This window comes from Vollenhovia emeryi, unplaced genomic scaffold (genome assembly GCF_000949405.1).
Source record: "Vollenhovia emeryi isolate VEMERY1.0 unplaced genomic scaffold, V.emery_V1.0 DF939167.1, whole genome shotgun sequence".
NCBI lineage: Eukaryota > Metazoa > Arthropoda > Insecta > Hymenoptera > Formicidae > Vollenhovia > Vollenhovia emeryi.
The window spans coordinates 930,299-952,294 of record NW_011967199.1 but is presented as its reverse complement, the minus strand read 5'-3'; the positions used below and the strand labels follow the sequence as shown (position 1 = coordinate 952,294).

At 50.2% G+C, this 21,996-nt stretch overlaps 1 protein-coding gene across 2 annotated transcripts in view; it reads left to right on the top strand.

Annotated features, from left to right (window-relative positions):
• LOC105564256 (dachshund homolog 2-like) overlaps nucleotides 1-21,996 on the top strand; it is a 57,048-nt gene that overhangs the window by 26,802 nt on the left and 8,250 nt on the right. For both annotated transcript variants that reach the window (XR_001009103.1, XM_012016498.1), the window contains exon 4: nucleotides 21,184-21,260. Coding sequence is in view for 1 of the 2 variants with exons in the window: in XM_012016498.1 (XP_011871888.1) it covers nucleotides 21,184-21,260 (77 nt within the window). In the remaining variant the exon portion in view is untranslated. The remainder of the gene's footprint in view (nucleotides 1-21,183; nucleotides 21,261-21,996) is intronic.

The window sequence follows — 21,996 nt, the reverse complement described above, 5'->3', positions numbered from 1 at the left end:
CCTCCGCGCGCTTTCATCCCGCCACGGTTCCCGACCCTCGTGTGTTCCACCAGATTTGCGGGAAACTTTCGCCCGATCGGGGTAAGAATCGATATTCGGAGCGAATACCGCTGAAGAACGGCGCGGATAAGGAATTAAGGAGGTCGAAGCGCGGAGGTGGCGACCGGAGGAGCGGTCAGCGGGGACGAGCGGGAGCGGTAGGCGGTTAATTGAAAAGCGGCCGGAAGGGCGTCGTTAAATAAACCGCGGACGAACGTTCCTGCGGTTCCGCGGTGCTACCCATTCGCAGCCTCGGTTTCACTGGCACTTTTGGTAATGAACTAATATTTGCAGTGTCCGTCCCGCGCGGGCGCGCGTTTCCGGCCGCGCGTGTGCGCGTTCCCTTACGTGCGTGCGTGATGCGTGCGCGCACACCGGGCATCGGACACGGAGGTGGAGGTGTGTGGACACAATCGTCGGCGTGTTATCAGCGACCCTTCCGTAAATACGCGCTTGGCCCCGCGGGGTCGGACCTACGCCACCCTCTCTTCTCCTCTCTCTCTCTCTCTCTCTACTCCCCCCCTTCCTCTCTCTCGCAAACGGCGGTGCATGTGCGTCGCCGTCAATGCATGCGCTCTGGCCCGAGAGCGCGAGAGCGAGAGCTGTTACGATATGCATACAGATCAAATAGCTCCGTGTGTGCTTTGCATTCCCGACGATTGCGCCCCCGAAATCAGATTCTTCTGCCTTCGTCGTCCACGCTCTCCATTCCTTCGGGGCGACCCCGCGCGCTTTGATCAGCGCGCCGCGTTTTGCATGCACGAAACGCACGACGCGCCGCGTTCTTTTGAGATCTCCGGACCCAGCGCCCAATAATTCCTCGCGGGAGACTTACGACCAAAGGGCCCGCGTGAAATTAAACTCCAGTTGACGCGCGGAGTAACTTCTATTGGCAGGTAAAACATTTCTGTCAAGTTTCTTCTTGCATTTTGACAATCTCTGATGTCGCGCTGCGTTCAAGTCTACCTCTTGGGTTTGCAAGGTCTTGAAATTAAAAGGAGGAAAACAGCAGACCTGGAGGAGGAGGAGAAAGGGGGGGGGGGAGAACGAAGAGTGTAAAACCTCCCTTCCTGCGCGTGACAGCGCGACGAAAAGAGAAACGGAGTTCTCTGCCTCGGTGACAAACGAGCCGAAAGTGGCAGCCACGGTCACTCGACAAGAATAATCGTTTTCCAATTGAAATCCAATAGCAACTTGGCGTGTGACTGCTGCGGCGCCGTCGTCCCTCTCTTATGTCCTCGCGCCCCACATTGATCAACGCTTCTAAAATGTTTTTGACATCGATTATGCGGAGGATCGCCGGCACGGGGATACACTTTGACCGCCGTCTGCCTCGGCCACGAGACGATGGAGGAGATCGCGATCGCTCTCGGGGAGAGAGAGCGCTCTCCGGGGCCGGCGCCTACGTCGCTGCAAAAAGCGGACTTTTCGAGAATTTAAATAATATCCTTTTATATTTTCTGTCGCGAGAGCGCGGGCTGCACAAGTAGGGGACATCGCGCTCGTACGTTTGCGCGTACGTCGGCCGTCATAAATCCAGCCGGGCGCTATGGGAGAGAGAAAATCTACAATTCTAAAGCTTTCCATAAAACACTCGACAAAACGCTTCGCCCGCACTTTTCGAGTGGCCACCGAGCCCTCCATCGTCGCCCCTCTTTCCCCACCGCCGTCCTCCTTGTCCTCCTCCTCTTCCTCCGCTTCCTCCGCTTCCTCCTCTTTCGCCTCCGCCTCTCCTCCCGCCTCGCTCTGCTCCGCGCTTCTCCTCCAGCGCATGAATCTGTTGAAATATGTAAAACCGTGTAACCTCTTCAATTTACATAGCCGCGTACGCGGAGTGGCCGCCGCTCGTCGTACGCTAATTGATAATTCCGCGTACTGTACTCCCCCTCTCGCGAGATACCCGCCTCCCCCCGGGCTAGAAAATTGCGCGAGTACTCGCCAGCCAAAGCAAACAGTGTCGGAATCGCGGCTGGAATCGCCGGGCATCGCCGTTCGCGCACGCGGCTTGAAAAGATCGACTTTCTCTCGTGTTTCTCCAGGCTCCCTATTACGTAGAATCCGAACGCGGATCTATTGATTTCCGATGTTAACTCTCGCGTACGTGCCGATTATATCCAGGAAAAAAACCCCCCCGATCGCCCAGAACTCCGCGCCGGTGCGCGAGACGCTTCCTCTCGCCGCGAGATGCGGGCGATCTTTTCGTCGGGAACTCGCGCCCGCTGAGAGGGGGAAAAAACCCTCTCTACACCCTCAGAAAGGATTTCTGTTACCCAGAGAAAAAATATCTGTAATATCTGTTAGATTTAACACAGATTTGTCAACTGTGTACTATCGTTTTATTCTAGATTTTAGAATTTTTCATTTAAGATTGAAGTGTTCCTTTCTCTATAATAAATATGTCCGGCGCTATATCGATCCTATTTGATAATACATTCATGTGTAATAGCATTGGATTCGGAAATTTTTTTCTATGGGTGTAGACAGACTCTTTCGGTAGCGGCTAACAGACGGAGCGCGATAACGAAAAAGAGAGCGGGAGCTCTGGGAAAGAAAAGACAGCAACCCATTTGGGGCCCACAATTAGTAATCGGATTATTTCGATTGTTCTTGACTCTACTCTGGGAAAAATTTTGACCGTTTCTTTGTAGTTAAGCAACTTAGGGGATGCTGGAGTGACTCTGCACTTTTGCACCTTCCTAACCTAAAAACTGTCAGTTCGCGGAAACATTTGTATAATATACAAATTAAATGACTTACGTGTACAGATCGAAAGCAGCTCGCTATTCCGGCCAAATGAAAGAATAATATGGCATCATTGAAACTAAGTTTATAAGTCCAATAAGAAATAATAATGAGCAACACATACATACAGTACATCTAGTATATGTGTTGCTCACTATTATTTTTTATTAGACTTACAAACATAGTTTCAGTGATATCATATTGTTCTTTAATTTAACCGGAATAGCAAGCTGCTTTCGATCATCTGTACACGTGCCATTTAATTTGTGTATTACATAAATCTTTCCACGAAACAGACAGTTTTAAGTGCAAAAGGTGCGAAAGTGCAGAATCACTCCAGCATCCCCTTAACATTTCGGTTAGTGCCTCTTAGGTGAAAATTATCTTTGCGTTACCGAGTATCGATGGAACTAATTGAGAGAATGGATTAGTTACTTAAAAATCTTGGCTATAGATAGAATAGCTAATTGCGATTTTTAGTTACGCGGGGTAAAATTCGTAAAAGATTCGAGTTGCGAACAATCCAAATAACTCGATTACTAATTGCGGACCCCAAAATGGGTTCCTGTCTTTTTTTTCCCAGAGAGTGCTCGAAGGGTAAAAGAAGGAGGACTGGAGATGATGATGATGATGAAGCAAATGCCTCGGACGTTGTCTCACGTGATAGACGTCCATCATCGAGCACGACGAAAGCCCAACATCGCCGGGCGACACATAAATATATATACGCCTGGGCGCGCTGTGTTGATGCAACTATCATTTTTTCTCCTCTCATCGCCGGTAATCGCGGTCGCTCGCTTCGTTTTCGCTTCCCTCTCTCCCACCGCTATCTCCTCCTCCGTCCTCCTCTTCTTCTTCCTCTTCGTTAATTCTTTTTTTTCCACGCAACGCACAACACCACGCGTGATCCACTGCGACGGCACGCCGTTGCCACTGGTATTTCGGAGCTCGCTGAACAAACAAGCGCCGATAAAAGTACCGGGGGTATACAGTACATCTGGAAGTAGGGATCATCAGTCACGGCGCATCTGCGAAGCACTCTAGTTCTCTCTTCTGCCCTCTGCCACTCTGTCCCTCCTTCCCGTTCTCTCTATCCGTTTCTCCGTCTCTTTCTCTCGCGCCGGTGTCTCGCAGCGCTCACTCCCGTCCGCCCATCGCGGCCGCTAAAAACCATTTGTCATCGCCAGCGTAAATATGCTCCCGAGCGAAACGTGCATTCGACTTGCCTTCTCTCGCGAGAAATCGGAGGATTATTCTGGTAGTTCGGCGCGTCGGCGTGAAATGTGATTTTACAAGACCGTGGCGTTTGCTCTGGAGAGAAAGGGGGATAATCTCGTTTTATGAAACCTCTCGGGACAAACGGATGAAACGTTTTTTGTTTATTGCGCGTCAAAAGTGCCGATTGCCGCGATAAGGCACGACGATGGGTCGATCCGTTCGAGAGCTCGCGACGAAACGCACGGGGCGGCCTCGCGCGACACGGGGACGAAAATGAAATCGCGCGTGGAAACCGCGAAGGAGGAGAGCGGGGGGGGGGGGCAGGGGGCGCGTTCGGCGCGGGGCTTATCTTTATTTAGTGTAACCACACGTCCGCGCTTCGGGAGGGGAGAGTACCTTAAAAAGTTCGTCTAATAAAACTCCACGGCCATTTGTCAACGGGGGTGCGTAGCGCCCCGGGGGCCGCTCAAATGTATGTAAAACACATCGCAGTCGACGCCACGAGGCGGCTCGTGAGGCTCGTAACCGCCCGCGTCTGATGGGCCGACATCTAAAATAATAAAAGTTGCCTCCGTCATTTGTCAACGCTTCCTCTAAGGAGCGCGACGCGGCGAGGTCCCGCCGCCACCTCGTAATTTCGCGATGTCGCAGCTGCGGACGCGCTTGCCGTTCAGCCTCTCACCCCCGTGCGCGCCTCATGCGGAAGACGCCGTGCTACAGCGTTTTCGAGTGTTACGGGGCTCCCTTAATTTCACGAAGAGTCGTCCCGCCCGCCATCCGCCCCACGGAGGGAGCGCGCGATTCTCGTTACCCCTCGCGGAATAAGAATTTGAACGAAGCCCGCGCGAGAGCCGACTTAATGCGATAACGCGCGCGACACGATGACGCGGGCGTCGTAGAGGAGTCGAGCATTTATCTCTCCGAGGATTCGTCTCATCTTGCCCCGAGTATTTCCGCACGAAATTGTAGCAATATTCGGGTAACGATACAGTTTCTTTTCTATACGTGTATCTATGCACTTGTATATTGTACGCGCCGGCCTATGTGCGTCGTCTTTTCTCTCTCTCTTTCTCTCTCACTCTCTCTCTCGAGTTTTTCCCTCTACTATAATTATCTGCCTCTTTGAATTATATCGGACAATCGCGTGCGCTCGCGTTAAAGATTATTTACGGTCGAACGCGCTCGCAGACACACGCATCGACGGCGTGCACAGACGACGATCGAAACTTTGTATACCCGCGTTTTACGATACGTAGACGTTGGCTTAATTAAACCACGCGCATGAACGGTTCCCGAGGAGGCCGGGAGCGGCTCCGTAAGGAGCGGAGCGTCTCGCTCTCGTCGGCGCGTCGGGTATCCGCGGGGATCCCAAGGTGACGCAAAACGAGGCGTTTCCGTACTTTATGCCCGTCCGCCTTAATCCCTCGGCGATGCGAAGCGAGAGAAGAGAGGCGCGACGCGGCCTTAAAGTGAAATAATAAATAAAATAATATATCCCGCGTCCCGGTGCCGACTCGCGGACGGGGCAATAATCTAGGAGAACGAATGTGCCAGACGACTTTTATGAAACGATCCGAAGGGGCCCTCCTCCTCCGCCGCCGCAGCCCTTTTACGCGCATGTGTGCAGCTGAAAAATAAAATTTTAACCCTTTCTCCTTCTCGGGAATCGAGGGAGGGACGCGCGGGAGAGGCGGGTGAGAAGGAGAGACGGAGACAGCGGGATAAAACGTTAAATACGACCGCTGAACACCAGGGGCCGACAATAAAATTGTCGTAAACCCATTCGCTCGAATAACGCACCTGCTTGGCCGTTGTATCGCGCCCATTGTTTCGTCTAATGTCCATTGCGATTCGGCGCACGCGATTACGAGATATCGTTACCGTAGGCGCGTGTCGGTTCCTTAAACGGTTCGTGTCGAGCACCAAAAGTAACAATTTGTACGTTGTACGCGATTTAAATTTATTTACACGCACTACGCGCGAGAAATATGATTTATAAAATTGAAATGAGACTTCTTGTTGATCCGACTGGCGATATAATTAATTAAATGTTACATTTGGTATGACGTTTCGACCCAAGTATCAGGTTCCTTATCAAGTAACAAGAGTGCACATATGTGAAAGTTACCTCGTGCACAGATGTTCGCAGAGCATAAGTTACAGCAGACTCACAGGTCATTGTCAACGCAGGAAATCGTCAGTAAAATTATTTTGACTTGAGTGAGCACGTACGCGCGTTATAAAATTCCGAGTTGAATCATCAGTGTCTGGAATCATAGGTAAAATTAGAAAACGACAAATGACAAGCATGACCTACAGTGCTTTGATCACGGAGTCGCACAATACAATTAAGTTCTCTGTGTCAGTTTGTAAGTTAATTGTGTTGTTTGTTCTTTTTTTAATAATTTATAAAATAACACGTCTCGCCTCTCGCTACGCGTAATTTCCACGGAAATACGTCATACACGTTGTTCGATAAAAATGTATACGCTTTTTCTCGTCCGTAGGAAAGAAAAAAGGGCGCGTTAGTTCTGGAATGGAGATCGTTCCCGCTTTCCATCGCGGATAAAACCGTCGGGCGAGCCTCGTGGAAAATCTCGGGCTGTCCATAAAGTCGACACCTCACCCTCGGTGGCGTGTCGTTTCTGCATTGAAAGAATGATCGAGTACCCCGCGCCGAAAGGGCGAGAGCGAGCGAATGCGCCCGGCCGACCACCATCAACCGGTGGCGTTTGAGTGTAACCGCGCGCAGCACTCGCTTATTCCAGTTTATTTTCAAGTAACCCTTCACATTGCGCTAATGTATTTCTTTTAAGCCGCCATTCACGCCGCCCGACATTTCAATCCGGTCCATTCAGCGTCCGCGTCTTTCCGCCCGCCCGCCCGTCTTTCCGCGAAACACACGGCTGATCGATCTAACCAACACCGCGCGTCAATATTCGCACGACTTAATCCATTCCGGCGAGTGACTCGTCATCTTTTTTTTTCTCTCTCTCCTCCATCTCCCCTCCCGCCTTTCCCTCGCCCTCTTTTACAGATTTCCCATGCGCAGTCATTTTGCGATACAGTCGCCGCTTTCTTCGTTGATTAACCGTTGATAACGCGGATTAATAGACGAAATAGGCCGCGCGTTAAAGTAGGTGACTAGGTAATTGAACAACTAAAGATTCGCTGATCATTCGTTCGGCAAAGATTTTATTCGTATCATTGTTTGAGGCAAGTGCAAGTTTTAGAATGTGCCATTGCGAAATGCTTGGAATAGTGAACGAAAGAGAGAGAGAGAGAGAATTGAGAGAGGAAGAGAGAAAGAGCGCGTGGTACTTAGGGAGAGAGGGTTTGATCGGGAGATAAAAGTCCATTGCTGCGTTCGACGTTATAATAATCCAAACGTGCACGACACGCGGTGAAAAGGGGTTACACTGCATTCCTGTTCGTTTCGATGTCTATAACGCGCCCGACAAAGGGGTCCGCCGATCGCGCGTGGGTTCGTTTCGACCCTGTGGATCGCTAAATATTTCATTTCGCATCCCTCGAAACGTTTAATCTCGATTCAGGTATCGCGCGTATGTAGTTATGCCCGATTCGCGCAGGTGACTACATAGGTGAGTCTTGATTTGTTTTCGGTTCGTACGTTACTTGAGGTATGCACGCGAGAGAGTATCTTTACTGCGAAACGGGATACCGCGGACTGTAATTAATTGAAATTCTTGCCGTAAGAGAAAAAATGTATGCAGTATACAGGGTGTCCCAGGGGGAAAGGTCAATATTCTAGGAAGTGATAGTATCGGTCATTTTCAGCAAAAATGTTCATATGAACATATGTCCCATTCCTCTCTGTTTCCGAGATAGAGCCACTTTAATGTCTCGTGTATTTACTTTTTTTCTGTACACTTCACCCTTCATCCAACCTCATAAACGTCTGCGGGAATTTACTCTCATACGTCTGTTGATGACTGTTGTGCTGATAACGTTGTAGAAATGTTCAAAGTGCCTCGCGTATTCACAAATGTCGAACGAGCAACACGCCATGTTCACAAAAGAGTTGAGAAATGCATTGTTGTTTATAACGGTGGAATTTTTGAGAATTTATTAGGATCTGTGAGAAATGTATCACTTGAACAATAAATATTAGAAATAGTACGTAGTGTTTCTTTCTTGTCAGCAATTTTGCAACTGTGCATTCAAATAGCTCTATCTCGGAAACAGTGGGGAATGGGACGTATGTTCATATGAACATTTTTGCTTAAAATGACCGATACTATTACCTCCCAGAATATTGACCTTTCCTCCTGGGACACCTCGTATAGAGGAAAGTCCCCTATTATGAGACAGCGGAGTCTCCGCTAAATTAACAAACATCATCTGTTGGTGCCACCATGAATTTATTACCCTTGGAGTGATGACTGTTTAGTGGGAAAATTGATTGTTGGATCGTGTAATCGTTGCGAAAAAAGAATTGCCATTAAATTTGTACGTTGAAAACCTACTATCTCATAACAGAGAACTTTCTTGTACCAATAAAATAACTTGTCCGGCGTAGATACAGAAACGCGGTCATGTTCCCGACTCTGATCGGACATCGAGAAGTTTCATTATTCGGGGTTGCGGTAGCTCCGTCTTTCTCATCCCACCGCCCTATCTTCGTTTACATTTATGATTTAATATGATCGTCCATTGTTACGTCCCCTCCGGCTATACCGTCTCCCTTTCTTCCCGGACAAATATCTCGCTTTCTATCCTCGTTACCTATGTAATTTGAACGGGCTTTATTGTTGCTTCTTGCCAAAAGAATACCTACCATTTCCCCCCCTTTTCGGTTTCGTCTTTGCCTTTTCGTCTTCTTAACTCGTTATCTGGCATTCCCTTCCGCGTTTTCTCGCAACCGCGCGCCGAGTTTCGAAGACGCTCTTAAGTAATATATTAGTTTTGTATAAAGGAAAACGAATTCTCTGTGGCGATAGTTTCGAGCACAAACTCGAAGTAATCCGCGTTAATGACAATTAAAGGAACGTAAATCGCAGTTAAATCGGGCCGGCACGCGGCGGAATGACAGTGGCGTAACAAAGGCGGCACAAAGGGACGGTCGTGCGCGGCATATTAAATTCACGCAGAATTCGACGAACTTTTCACCGGAGCATTATGGGTCGGCTATCTGGATGATGTAGCACCGAAGTTGGGAAGACTTTTCCTCGCCGGGCTCCTGCCTCTTTTTCTCTCACTCTTTCTCTTCTTTTGCCGGTCATATCTTTCCTCTTATCTCTCTTTCTCTCTCTCTCTCTCTTTCCCGCGCACTTTTCCTCGTTTCCCCTCTCTACGGGCGCAGCTTCCAGGGTAGCAATCTTTTATTATTAGCGCAGGCTTTACCAGACAATGAAACGAAAGGAACGGAATATGATATTGTAGTACAGAGGCCCGTCGGAAAGGGAAGCTATTGTCGGTCTCTTTGAATTTTAAAGTCAACGATCGATACGGCTCGGGGGATGCGCCTTTAGCCATGTAGCCATATAAACCGCTTCAGTCCGCCTCCTGTCTCACCCTCTCGTTCCACCTACCCATCGTGTGCTCGTCCTTCGAGGTCCCTTCACCGCCACCGGCTTAGTCCTGGCTCTGTTTATTCGGGATCACCCAATACGCGATGATTCCAAGCGAGAAACCACCTCCCGATTCGCTGTATTTTTCGCCGCGGAGAAGGTGTGCCACTCGCCCGTGTGCACTTTGCTCGTTTCCTCTCGATTGCGAATCCGAGGAATAATGATAGTTCGCCTGACACTTGTGATAATCCAGCGGGGGAAGTTTGCGCAACAAATCGATGCGAGTTAATGACGAGATATCAATATCCCGAGTAGTGTGGAAAGTAAGTTATGTATGCGAGTCTGAGAAAGGAAACGCGTCGATACTTGGACGAAACAGTAAGCGTGTCTATTCGCGCTCGGGAGCAACATCCTTCTCTCTCTCGTTCTCTTTCTCTCTCCCTCTCTGAGGATGGAAATCGCCGTCACCAAATTGTCAGCGAGCTAATGATAAATTGCGCCCTCGGCCCTGCGGAAACGCCCCACCCGTACGAGCACGGCGCACGGGGAATCAAATTGCAATTTGTTATTTGTAATTCCGAGTGTCGCTTAATATACTCCCGGCGCTCCCACCTTCCCTTCGCTCGCTTGGATGGCGGCGGAAGGGTTAGAAATTAAGCGTAGGTTGATGAGAAAGCGCGAAGGTGCGAGGCGAAAGGGTGTGCGAGTGTCATCTTGTTTGGCGCTAATAAACGGTGATTAAGTGCGCGTCTCTCCTTTTATTTTTATCGTAATCGCGCGCGTTACGGGAGCCAAATGTCGAATCTGAAACTGCAAATGCCGCGTTGTGCCTTTAAACGGGGCAGCGTTCGGTACCTTCCGACTGCCTCGGCGGCGAATCCAATCTCTCCGCCGTTATCTTCCCACTTTCTCTATCTCTCGAAACGATTTCCATCGAAGAATTGACATAGGGAGAGAATCGTCGGTTGAGTAGGCAAATATTCGATTTTGTCTATTCAATTTTCCAGAAAAATGACGCGGCCGCCATCCCGGGGCCCCCCTTCGTCCTTTCAGGCCAAATATTATCGCTGGAACTCGAATGCGCGACGAGAGCGGGGAGGTCACGAAGGAAAAGAATAAGTTCGATCAGTCAGAGGGTGGCAGTTACCGTTTCGGTTATGGCTTTCGGAAGCGTCGTCGAATCCTATTCTTGCGCAAACCCGATAAGGGCCCTTTTACGCGTATATTTTCGCACACGCGTCGCCTGCGCCTACATACGTCGCGTCGCACGCATCCAGAAAGCGAGACGAGACTATCGCGAACGGTTCACCGTGTATCAATCAATTCCGCTTCGGGAAGTTTTTTTTTCTTACAAATTCAAATATCTTCGCGATAAGATCAGCATCGCGGAGGGGCGGCGGTCGAGTCGGTGATAATTTCGGTGAGTGCAGATTAGGAAAAAGAAAACTTGTCACGTGACGCTGAAAACTGATCTCGGGGAAAAGATATCGGTTTCAATATTCGAATGAGGGCTCTCGGTGCCAGGAAGAGAGCGCTTTTCCGTTCCACATGTCTCTCGCGAGAGCAAAGAGTCTGTTCTCGCGTCGCGCGTGCGATCATCCCTCGCGCCCCATGACTTTCGATTTTTCTCACGGTATATTTTTCTTGAATATTATACTCCGCCGGATACGCGCGGGGGGCGGGGGGCAAGGTACGGCGGCCTGGCTGGCGGCACTGGCGGCTGCGGCGAGGGGGTCGGTATCCGTGAGTTTATTTGCGTTTTGCCTGCCGGCTGAGCATCGAGGCGTGTTCAGGAAAGCCGGGGAGCGATCGAACGGCGCGGAGACTTATCGCCGTCGAACGTCGAACAGAGAGTCGTGCGCCATGCTGCGACAGTCCGCCCCCCCGCGTCTCGTCCGTTTCACTCGGCCTCCGGGCGACGATATGAAAAGGGGTAAATCGGAATGGAATTATTTATGTGCGCGCATGTGGTTCTTGATACACGTCTAATCGATAGCGCGTCGAACGCTTCGGCGATCTCCTCGGCCACGTCGGTTTTAATCCCGCGATTGAAATCTCTGCGGATCTTGTCGCGCTCCTTTCCCTCCTTCGCACAAATGGTCGCTCGGATATCGAATTCTTCTCGAAATAAAGGGATTATTACAGTCTGCCGATAGGACGGCGCGGGAAACGTCCCTTATCGGCCTCGCTGTATATTGAAATGACGTAAGCTTCGATGCCATTTCGTGCGACGTAAATCCGAATGGCGGATAAGGCTCGCGGGAATACACAAGCCTTCGGACTTGCAGTACTTTCCGAAGGGTGTCTCTTTTCCGCGCTACAGAAACAGCGTCCTCCCGTTACTTCCGCGTGAAAGTGGCACGGAGGCAATGGCGGGATAGGGCACGTAAAAAAGTCCACGAGGGACTGGAATTGGGGTAAAAACGCACCCCGGCGATTCGGCGCGGCGTGAAACCCCCGCAGATTGACTCCATCCGAAACCGCGATAAGCCCCATCGCGCTCTATCTCCCCCCCCCTCTCTCTCTCTCTCTTTCTCTGCCCCTTCTCGCACTTGCCGACCGCTATCTGTGTGTATATTTTTTGTCTGTCGCCGTGAAGAAGAGAAATCCCGTAACGACCATCGATAGCCCTTAATCGTACGATCTGCGGAGCCGCGTCCCGGCTCGCCCATTGCTGGAAAGTGATTTTTATTTTCCACTGATTCTAACTTATATCGGCCTTTATGGGCGACGCTGGCAGGGCGAGGACGCGTCGCGACGCACACGCGTCGAAGATTGCAGCCTCGCACGTACGTACACGGATTGCACGCGTGCGCGCGTCCGCGGTTCGGCTCGAGGGGTCGGCCCGCGGTTATCTCTCCGTTACGCGTTGGCAGGCATATGCCTCCCCGATGCTGCCCTTCCGATGGGGTGGCGCAGGGCGCGCGGGATGCAGGGCGCGTAGGTCATAATTTTCAGATTTATGTACAAATGTTTCTCTCGCGCGCGCGCGCGCGGGGGGTGCGTTCGTCGTGGGGAAGATGCCTATCGTAAAGTTTCGCGGAGAATTGAAAAATGCTCTCGAGGCTTTTTCGCGCGGGCGATGATGGAGCGCGGGGAGGGGTTGGATCAGCCGCGGCGAGAAAGCCGCCCCTTTCATATCCGCGAAATGACGAGGAAGGTGGAAGAGGACGGGGAGGAGGAGGAGGAAAAGGAAAAAAAAACATAGTCGCGAAACCCGTGCCCGTTTCTCGACGCCGCGGTTGCTGCGCGTCTTTTTCCGATGCGCTTTAAATAATACGGGAAGCGAAACGGACGAATCGGGTAACGATCGTAGTTTCCCGATTGGCGTTCTCTCATTTCCACGGCTAGTGTTTTACGAGAGACCGTAAAAGCGGCGAGTATAAAAAGCGGTTCGTTAAAATACAAATTGGCCGTGTTACGCGTTGCTTAAGCTACTCGTACGTACGGATGGCGCGGATACACGGGCGCGAGCGCGCGCGCGCGCGCACATACGCACGTACACACAGCCCGGCGGCAACAACGAGGTACATTCCTCGAGAATCGGGCGGGTCCGTTTCATAATTCAGACCCTTTCTAGGCACCCCTACTTCGCATACCCCCGAACGTCATTTCTGATGTATGACGCATAGTACCGGTGCACTCAAAGTGCTATCTGTTAACGAGCTCCTCTACTCGGGGCTTGTCTTACGCATTACACTTTATTACGGAAACCTAATATCTTCTCCGCTGACGCTATCGCTCTGTCCAGCCGTTTGTACAGTACATTAAATATTAACAGGAGGTAGTGTTACGTAAGAATATTATTCGGTTATTCTGATTACTCTCGCGTCCGGTGGCCTCCCGTGCGTACAGACGCGGCCGCGGAAGGTACATACTTTTGCTTGCCTTTGCTAATCTCCGACGACGGGATGAACATTTTCGCGGGCGGCGGTTCTTTTGTACCTTCGGGATTGTTACGCTTTTGCAAAAATCCCCGTCAATTTACGTCCGTGCGTGCAGGCACACTCGGAGTGGCGAGGTGTGTCGGCGCGCCATGCGTGCGCACATATCGTCGATCTCGCGAGCGGACGGTTCCAGAAGGTTGATTATAGATTTTCGAGTACACGCCAGTCGTTTTGTCGAGGCGCATAACATTAGCCGGGGCTCCTTATCTCGCATGTAGGAGCACGTGTAAACGACCGGTCCGGCCGCTGCGTGTGTACACGCGAGGACGAGTGGAACCGCGAGCGAAACGGCGCGCCGGGCCTGGCGGTTCGACGCGAGGCTCGCGTGGGTCGCGTTTAACGAAAGAGATACCATCGTCCCGGTCCCTCTCTCTCTCTCTTTCCTCGTCCTGCTATTTCCATTCTAACTGCCGCTCCGACGTTAACGCTTACGAGTGCTCTTCGGATTTTCGGTGGACCGTTGACAGAAAGATCGCCCTCCCGCTCCCCAAAGGTTATCGCTTTGTGCATTCAACGTTCCTGTCGGCGCGTCGTCAACGTATCATCGTGACACGCTGGTAACCACAGACGTAGTGATACTAGACCGAGCATCTTCTCTTTTTATTCTTCTCGTTAGAGAGAGAAAGGTGGACGGCACCTACTTTCCATCCTTTTCTACCTGAGCCTCGGGCCCGGAGTCTCATGCTCGGTCTAGTATTACTACGTCTGTGCCGGTAACCAACGGCATTTGTACATTTCATTCGTGTACATTTCTCGTATCTGATGCGAGGTGGACCAATATCCTCGCGAGAAACCGTCGTGACCGTTCACGTCAAGTCCTCCCGGCAGGACCGTCTCTCCACGGAGTGAATTAACAAGACTCCGCTCTCCCGGCCGAAATCCGAGGCGAAACGACCGGGCCGTCGAAACGGTCCGTGGGTCGTTTGACTAAACAGCCGGTTATCTCGTCGCTTAATCAGCATTGTCTCCTTAGCACCCCCGGAACGCGTAGGTTAGCGTCCCGCTGCCGGGAGGAGGGAAAACGCGGGCGGCGTCGAAGACGGTGCATGCCCCCGAGGAAACAATTTAGCTCAATCAACATTTCTAGGCGAATCTCGGGCGTCGTCTAATTAAACCGCTGTCCCGCGCGAGTATAAAGTCGGAGGTTATCGCCGTCGTCGTATCTGATCCCCTCGGCCGGGCTTAATCCAACTGCGTTTCCACTTGGAGCCCGAGCTAGTCCAAGTCGCGCCGGGCTGTGCACGTATATCGCGGGGTGTCGCTCGCGTGAATGTGAACGTATCCTTTTACATATATATGTATACACGGAGCGGATAGAGGAACTCGGGGAGAGTCTCATTTCCTGTCCGCGGGGGTCTCGCAAGGGATACATAATTAGCTCGGTTCGCCGGAACGAAAGGAGGGGCCCATCGCCGCCGCCGCCGCCAATCTTCCGCTCCTCTTCCTTTCACGGGGAGATGCTGCGTTCATCGATTTCTCGAAATAATGCCGACTCTCCAGTCAGAATCATATCCAGCCAGCGCCGCTTTGTGCATCGTGAATCAATGTCATTGTCGCGACTCCGGCCACTCGTCCGCTCTCATTCTGCGCCGCTCCGAATGGCCGGGCCAATTTTGGGGATCACGGTGGATCGAGAGAGCAAGAATGGATCCTCGCGAGGTTATGCGAGCGGCGTGATTTTCGCCATGGAAACCATCTCGGGATTGTGTGCAGACCGTCAAAGTCAATCGCGAGACGCGGGCTGGTAAATTAATCTCAATCGTCGGCGGGCCCCGTGTCATTTATCATGACTCGTTACGAGCGGAAAGGCGCGAGGGCGAATACACGCGGATTGATATGGAGTTAGCTACGGTAGCCTGTGTACGATTGCGTCGTGACCGCCGCCCGGATCTATCAGTCAAAACGACGAGGGTTTGGAGAAGCGAGAACTAATTTGAAAAATGCAGAGGGGCACTTGGAATGAACGACGTAAAGAAACCGAGTGTCGCGGGTCATTTTTTTTTTACTTTAATATTAGAACCACAGAAGCGAGATGGTTTGACATTTTTTAATGATTATTACTCATTTCTAAAACATCTTAATTTCTGAAAATTCCCCTGACTTTTAGCGAGATACTTAATTTTATAAATTCGCTTTCTTGTTTCCTCTCTTTTTTTGTTCTAATAGCGAATTCGATTGCTCGCACTGGTGCACACTAAGGCTTGTTTACAGTCAATTCTTGTGTTTAAGGATCGTCTAAAATATCTCTGGAAATATTTCGTAGCCAGAAAAATGATCTGTGCAGCATCCATGCGGATTATTTTTTGACTAAATACTTTTTGAACGTGTATTTAAGACAAAGTTAAATATAAGAATTGACTGTAAACAGGCCTCAGCGTGCACTCGGTGCGCACTATTGCAGACAATCGAATCGCTATAAGACTTTCCCTTGAGAAGTATACGTGCATGTACCGAGACGGATACATTTCGTTCGATCCGTCGCAGAATGTAAATAAAATTCGGATTATATTCGCACGTGCGTCGCTGCGATCGCGTAGCGTACATTTCTACGCATTCTTGAAAATATAGCGTAGAGTGCGGTAACTAGAGTGCAGTACGTCAGTTACTTGATACTATATCCGGCACGAAAATGCCGATATGATGTTTATGGATTTTGCGATAGCGCTGCTCTTGTTGCCGAATACCGGCGATTATTTTCCGATAGACAAATTCCGAAGCGGGAAGTGTTTATTAGAGATACATTCAGCGTTTATTCAATACCGCTGGCATACTACGTGAATATCGTATGCTATTGTTGAGAGAATCGGACGCGTGTTTACGGAAAAAATTTTTTCTTGTTTTGGGTCAAGGAATCCGCTGAAACTTTTCGCGATGAATACATAACAGTTGTTTACAAGCGAGACGAGTATCGCTCGCGCGTTTGCGACGATATTGAGTTGAGGCTCGTACGGTGTAACGCAACGTAATTTTCTGTACGATTTAGCTTTGAAATAGAATCGAAGAAAATCAGAAATTAATGTCAGAGGGTCGAAACGTCTTTACTCGAGCTCCCTATTGACGTCCGTGGAATGTCAGGCATCCGCTGATTGAATTCGAGGAAAGGGCCTTCCACGGGTTGCGCATGGTTTGATAAATGTCCGTCTCTCGCGATATGCCGGATAATATCTGTAAGGACCTGACGGAGAACACAGAGGATAGGACGCCCGGCCCTTTTTGCCGGCGACGGCATCGTTTGTAATTCGAGTCCACCGCCCTTCGCGCGAAGAAACCGGAGTTTCGACGCTTGTACTACGTCAACGGGGAATCTCCCAAAATAATTTATGGTCTCGCCGCACTCTCGAATTAAGTCTCCCATTTTTTCTCCTTCGCCCTTACGTTTGTTTGAATTAGTTCGCGTTCTCGCTAAATGGACGCGCGCGAGCTCCAAGTTCTTTGACTCGCGTTTGAATAATTCAACGGAGTTCGGGCTTCGATATGTTCGATTGTAATTTGCACGATTTATGGTCTCGCACTCTCAAATTGAGTCTCCTATTTTTCTACTCCCTGCCCTTACGTCAGTTCGAATTAGATTCTCGCTAAATCTGCGCGCGTCGCGAGCTCGAAATTCCTCCTCTGATTCGTAAGAGAGTAACTTGACGGAGATCAGGCCGTTTGTAATTTGCACGATTCTTAACGCAACCCTTCAGAAAACACTGTGTTGCAATGCAACGGGAACAAGTCCTTTCAAGATCGCGTTGCGTCTACAACGAGGACACTCGTTACGAGAGAGCCGCGAAACCCCTTTCGCCTCGAATGTCACGGTCCTAAGGGTGGAATTTTCACTCCCGCACTCGCAGAAGCGCGCACTCCGGATCACGTTACGGCCCTTCTCGCAGATCCAGGTCGTTTATTATTTCGACTCGGTCGAAATATCCACGAGGAGGCGGCGGCCCCCCCCGAGACGTACGCCGAGAAAACGTTTCGCCTTCCTACGGAATTAACTTTGTTAACAAACGGCTACGAAGTCTCGCGTCTCGAATGTAATCAGTTTGTGCGCCGTTTAATCCGGCCAACTGTTTAATTCCGACGCGAATTATTTCAACGCGCCTCCTGAGAATTTATCGTATGCAAAGTAGGCTGAAATTTTTTGACGGTGATTAAAATTTTCATTTCAATCAGCATCCCTAAAATATTTTCGTCTCGTTCGCCAGGTAGTTATGAATGTAATAGTGTGTCGATCGGTATTACGACGTTCGGGCTCCCCGTTACTCGATAACGGGATAAACGCGCGGATAATTGGGGATTCGCGATTTAGGGTAAAAAAAAAATGTTTACACGCCGCGACATGCGACGACGCGTCGTGATAAAAATTCATTGGCGTATGTGAATGCTGGAACGCCGATGGCACGTGCATCGTTTATTAAAAAAGCTGTTGGACGGCCGCCCCGGATCGAAGAGCGCGGGGACATACCTTCGCCATTTTATAGAGGCCCTTTGTCGTGCCGAAATTACAATTGCTATCGTCATTATCGGATGCGTTATGCGCACGATGCGTTTGGTGGACGTGGAAATCCCTCCCCATTGTTTGTCGCGCGTCCCGTTTTGATCGAAAACGTCAAAGCGGCCGAAAAAACATACGTCTCCCCGGAATGCCGATCGGAAAAATATGACCAGGAGGCTGGATCCCAGGGGGTGGGGGTGGCGGGGGAGGACGCATTATCGGATTGCTCCGCGCATTGCTGCGTTAGATTCGCGAGACGGTGAGCAATTTCCGCCACGAGGATCCCGCGGTCCGTTTTCGCGAAATGATCTAGAATCCTCCGGTGGCCTCGCGCCCCCCCCCCCTCTTTCTCTCTCTTTCTCTCTCGGCCTTCGGAAACCTCGCCGACTCTTAATGAACTCCTGCTGTTCGCGGCGGCCGTTTCTGAACGGTCGAATAGAGAATCCCCGCAGAGTCCATCATTACCGACTCAAAATTAAAGCTAAAGATACAGAAGGGCGCGCGCCTTCGTTTTCGGAGCGCGGCTTATTAGTTTCGCGGCACGCAAAAGCGTGGGCGAGACTCGCAAGGGTGCCCGGCCGCGATTATTTATCAAACGAATTAATAATCGCGACGACGCGCACAACCGAATTTAATATAAACGTTCAGCTGCCCCCCCCCCCTCCCGGCTAACGAGGCTGTAATTTCGACCGGTGAATACGGCGCCTCGTTATTCCTCGTGGAGGAAACGGCTCCTCTCCGCGTACGAGGCAACCCAGCGCCCGGCTGAGGTTGGGCCCCACGATCACTAATTATTCGCGTATCGTGGAGATCCGTGAGCGTAGGAGCCGTATTACGCGCGCATAATGAAACCCGTATTAACGTATTCGCGCACGCGAATACACGCGGATACGCACGGCGCGGACGCCGCGGCGCCGTAACCGTAGACGTGTAGACACGGAGAGCGCCGCGACGTCGAACGTAATATTCGACTAATTACAAATTTAATAACCTCGGTTCGTTGCCGGTTATTGCGAGGCCGCGACGTCTAAATGAATCGACTCCGCGCGCGCTCCGTCTCCTCCTCCTCCCCCCCCCCCCCCCTTCCCATTCGCTCCCGCGCGCCTTTTTCCGGACGTCCTCCACCCCCATTTTGCCATTTCGCTTCTGCAGATTATCGACGATCTCGTCGTCGGCAGGGAGCAGAGATCATACGACAGAAACAGGACCAAGTTCACCGTCGGTTACCTCTGTGTCTTAATGGACTCGTATTACCAATTAAAATTTAATTATCATCGAAATTAATTCATTACAATATTCGAAACGCGGGCAACGGCGCTGTCTTGTCGAGCCGTTATTGCATTCGACGGGGGCAGCTCCCCATCTCCTTCTCTCCCTTTTCTGTTACTTTTATATTACGGTTAGATTTTCGTAATATCTGCGTTGGCCATTTCGATCATAAAGACGAAATTTCTCTTTCCTCGTCTCTTTCTAGTCGGGGAATCTTTACAGTTTGCGGCCTGCGAGGTGCGCACATAAAGGCTCTCTCCGTTTCCCTTAACACTGCCGTAACTTATCGCTCGTAGACACAGTATTTCTCTCTGGCTCTTTGAAAGCATTTTCTCATTAAAAAATTAAGGGTAGGGAGGGGGCGGGAGGCGAGCGGGGGGTGAAAAGGAGCGAAGCGGTTGCAGAGGGACGAGTGGGAGTGGATGGTGAGGGTGAGGGGGAACCGAGTTCGCGGTGCAGAAACGAAGCGTGGGTCTGAGACAGGAGGGTTTTGTGGCGGCGAGCAGGGGAACCAGGGGTGGACGGAGGGGTCGGTAAGTGCTCTGCGGCTCCCAGATGCGCCCAATATTATGTTTAATGATATTAACTTCTTACTTAATGGTCCGCGGTTCGATTCGAGGTGCGAAAGAGTCGCCCCCTCTCCCTCTCCCGAACCGCAGCTCTGAACCAAAGCTGGAAAAAGTATACCTCGGGGAATAATTTGGCGAGTTGCGAGTACGAGAGGAGCGAAAAAATGGAAGGTGCAAGAGGGAGGGAGAGAGATAGGAGGGAGGGGAGTGAGAAGACTGCGGAGAAAATGAGAAAAGAGAAACGGATACAGAGTGCGGTGAAAGAATCTAATCACTTGGGGAACACATCCATTTGCCTCTTCTCCTCTCCCTCTTTCTCTCTCGAGTTCTTGCAAAATAAATCCACGACTATGATGACCTCCGCCATAAACCTCGTGATAAAAGCCACGGCATTGGTGGGCGCCGTTCCCCTTTTTCTGCGGCAATACTGCCGAGGGCCTCTCTCGCCCTCAACTCTTTACGCGCGATTAAAGAATCTGTCCCTTGGCCAAAGTGCTTGTACTACGAAACTTTGTCGCTCGAAAATTATTTTCTCTCTGCTGCGAAATAATATTATCTCGAAGAAGCAATGATCTTATTAACGAAGTTGCTCCTTCGCGGTGGTGTAAGTAATTCTTAACCGTTTTATCAACCGCGATTTGTGATGAATCGGCCAGCAGAGATCAATTACGCCCTTCGCGGTCGAGGGAGCACAGTTAAAATGTAATTTTGTACGAAGCTTTTATCTTTCTCGGTTTCCTCTACGACGGAAACCGCCCAATTCCACTCGTTTCTTCATGCGAACCGCAACGTCGAGACAAAAATCTTAACGATTCTGGATGAGCCACGATCGAACCCGAGGGCACGAGTGCCAAACAATTTAAAGCTGAGATTAAAAGTTTCTTCTGGCGCGGGGAGGCGCGGAAAACCGCGGTGCCGCATTAACGAGTGGCGACCTCGTAAACTGGGACGCCCGAGGAAAAATCGAAAAAAAGGAACATAGAAAAAGAAGCGCAGAATCTTACCTTCCTTTTTGGACGTGTACTTATTCGCCCGTTCGCGAGCTTGTCCACTCTAAGAATATCTCCGAATGCATTTGATTAATTTAGCAATAGCGACGTAAAGCGTGATTCTTCTTCGCGACGTCTTCGTGGTCGGTTAAATAAATGCGAGATACGTGTCGCGCGGCGGACAAGGCGATTAAGGACGATAATGCGCGGTGTACAGTGATACGACCGTCGCGGTGTGAGACCGGTACTTATCTTCCTACGCGGATCCCTTGCCCAGCGACTAGAATAATTATTTAATTAATACCCTACGTAGCGGCGGAGTCCACCTCCGCGCTCGGTCGATTTAAATCCCCCAGATTAATACGAAACCTTTCTTTTCTCTCTCCTTCTTTGTTGCAGGCTCCGCGAGGAGAGGGGCGACGCCGAGAGAGCGCTGGCTTTGGACCACAAACCCAGGGACCTCAGCTCGCACAATGGTAAGACTATACAAGCAAATAGCTCGATATTTTGAATTTTACACAGACTTGCCCGGCGTCCTTCCATAAGGAACGCGTTTATTTGGCGTTAAATTTACGTTTTGAATAAAAATACTTTTCATGGCGTTGACATTACATGGTGCATTCTAAAGGGTCACTTTATTTCCAAGACACAATTTTTTTCAATCATATGCGTTTTCGTGAATTTATGTCTGCGAAAAATTCTCAAAATAAAATAACTTCGTACATATTCAGGCATAATTACACATATTATAATCTAAAAGAATACACAATAGATTATACATAAAGACTGCCGTGCTTCGCTTTGATTGTCCTCGATTAAACGGTCAATTCAATGATTCGCAATTAAACTTGCCACGTATACAGGGTGTTAAGATAAAACAAGATAAATAAGATAAAATAAGATAGATAACAAGATAAAGTAATGCCCACTGCCAAATTAGTAGGCATTGGTGTACAAGATTTTGGTCAGCGGTTTCCCCGTCGCACGTAACCGTTGCCGTGTGTCGTAAAACAACTTCCCGCGCGCCTAGAAATGCCAATCGCGGGACAGCCGCATCTCGCCGCGCGCTTGAGTTGGGCCGTAGGCCGGGCTGAGACAGCGATTTTTAATAGCTAATAACTCGTTAACCGCTGCGAAAATTGCAAAATGGTACAGGACTTTTCAACTGGTCTAATCCGCAAATAAGCACTCTGGGAAAAAAAAGTCAGTTAC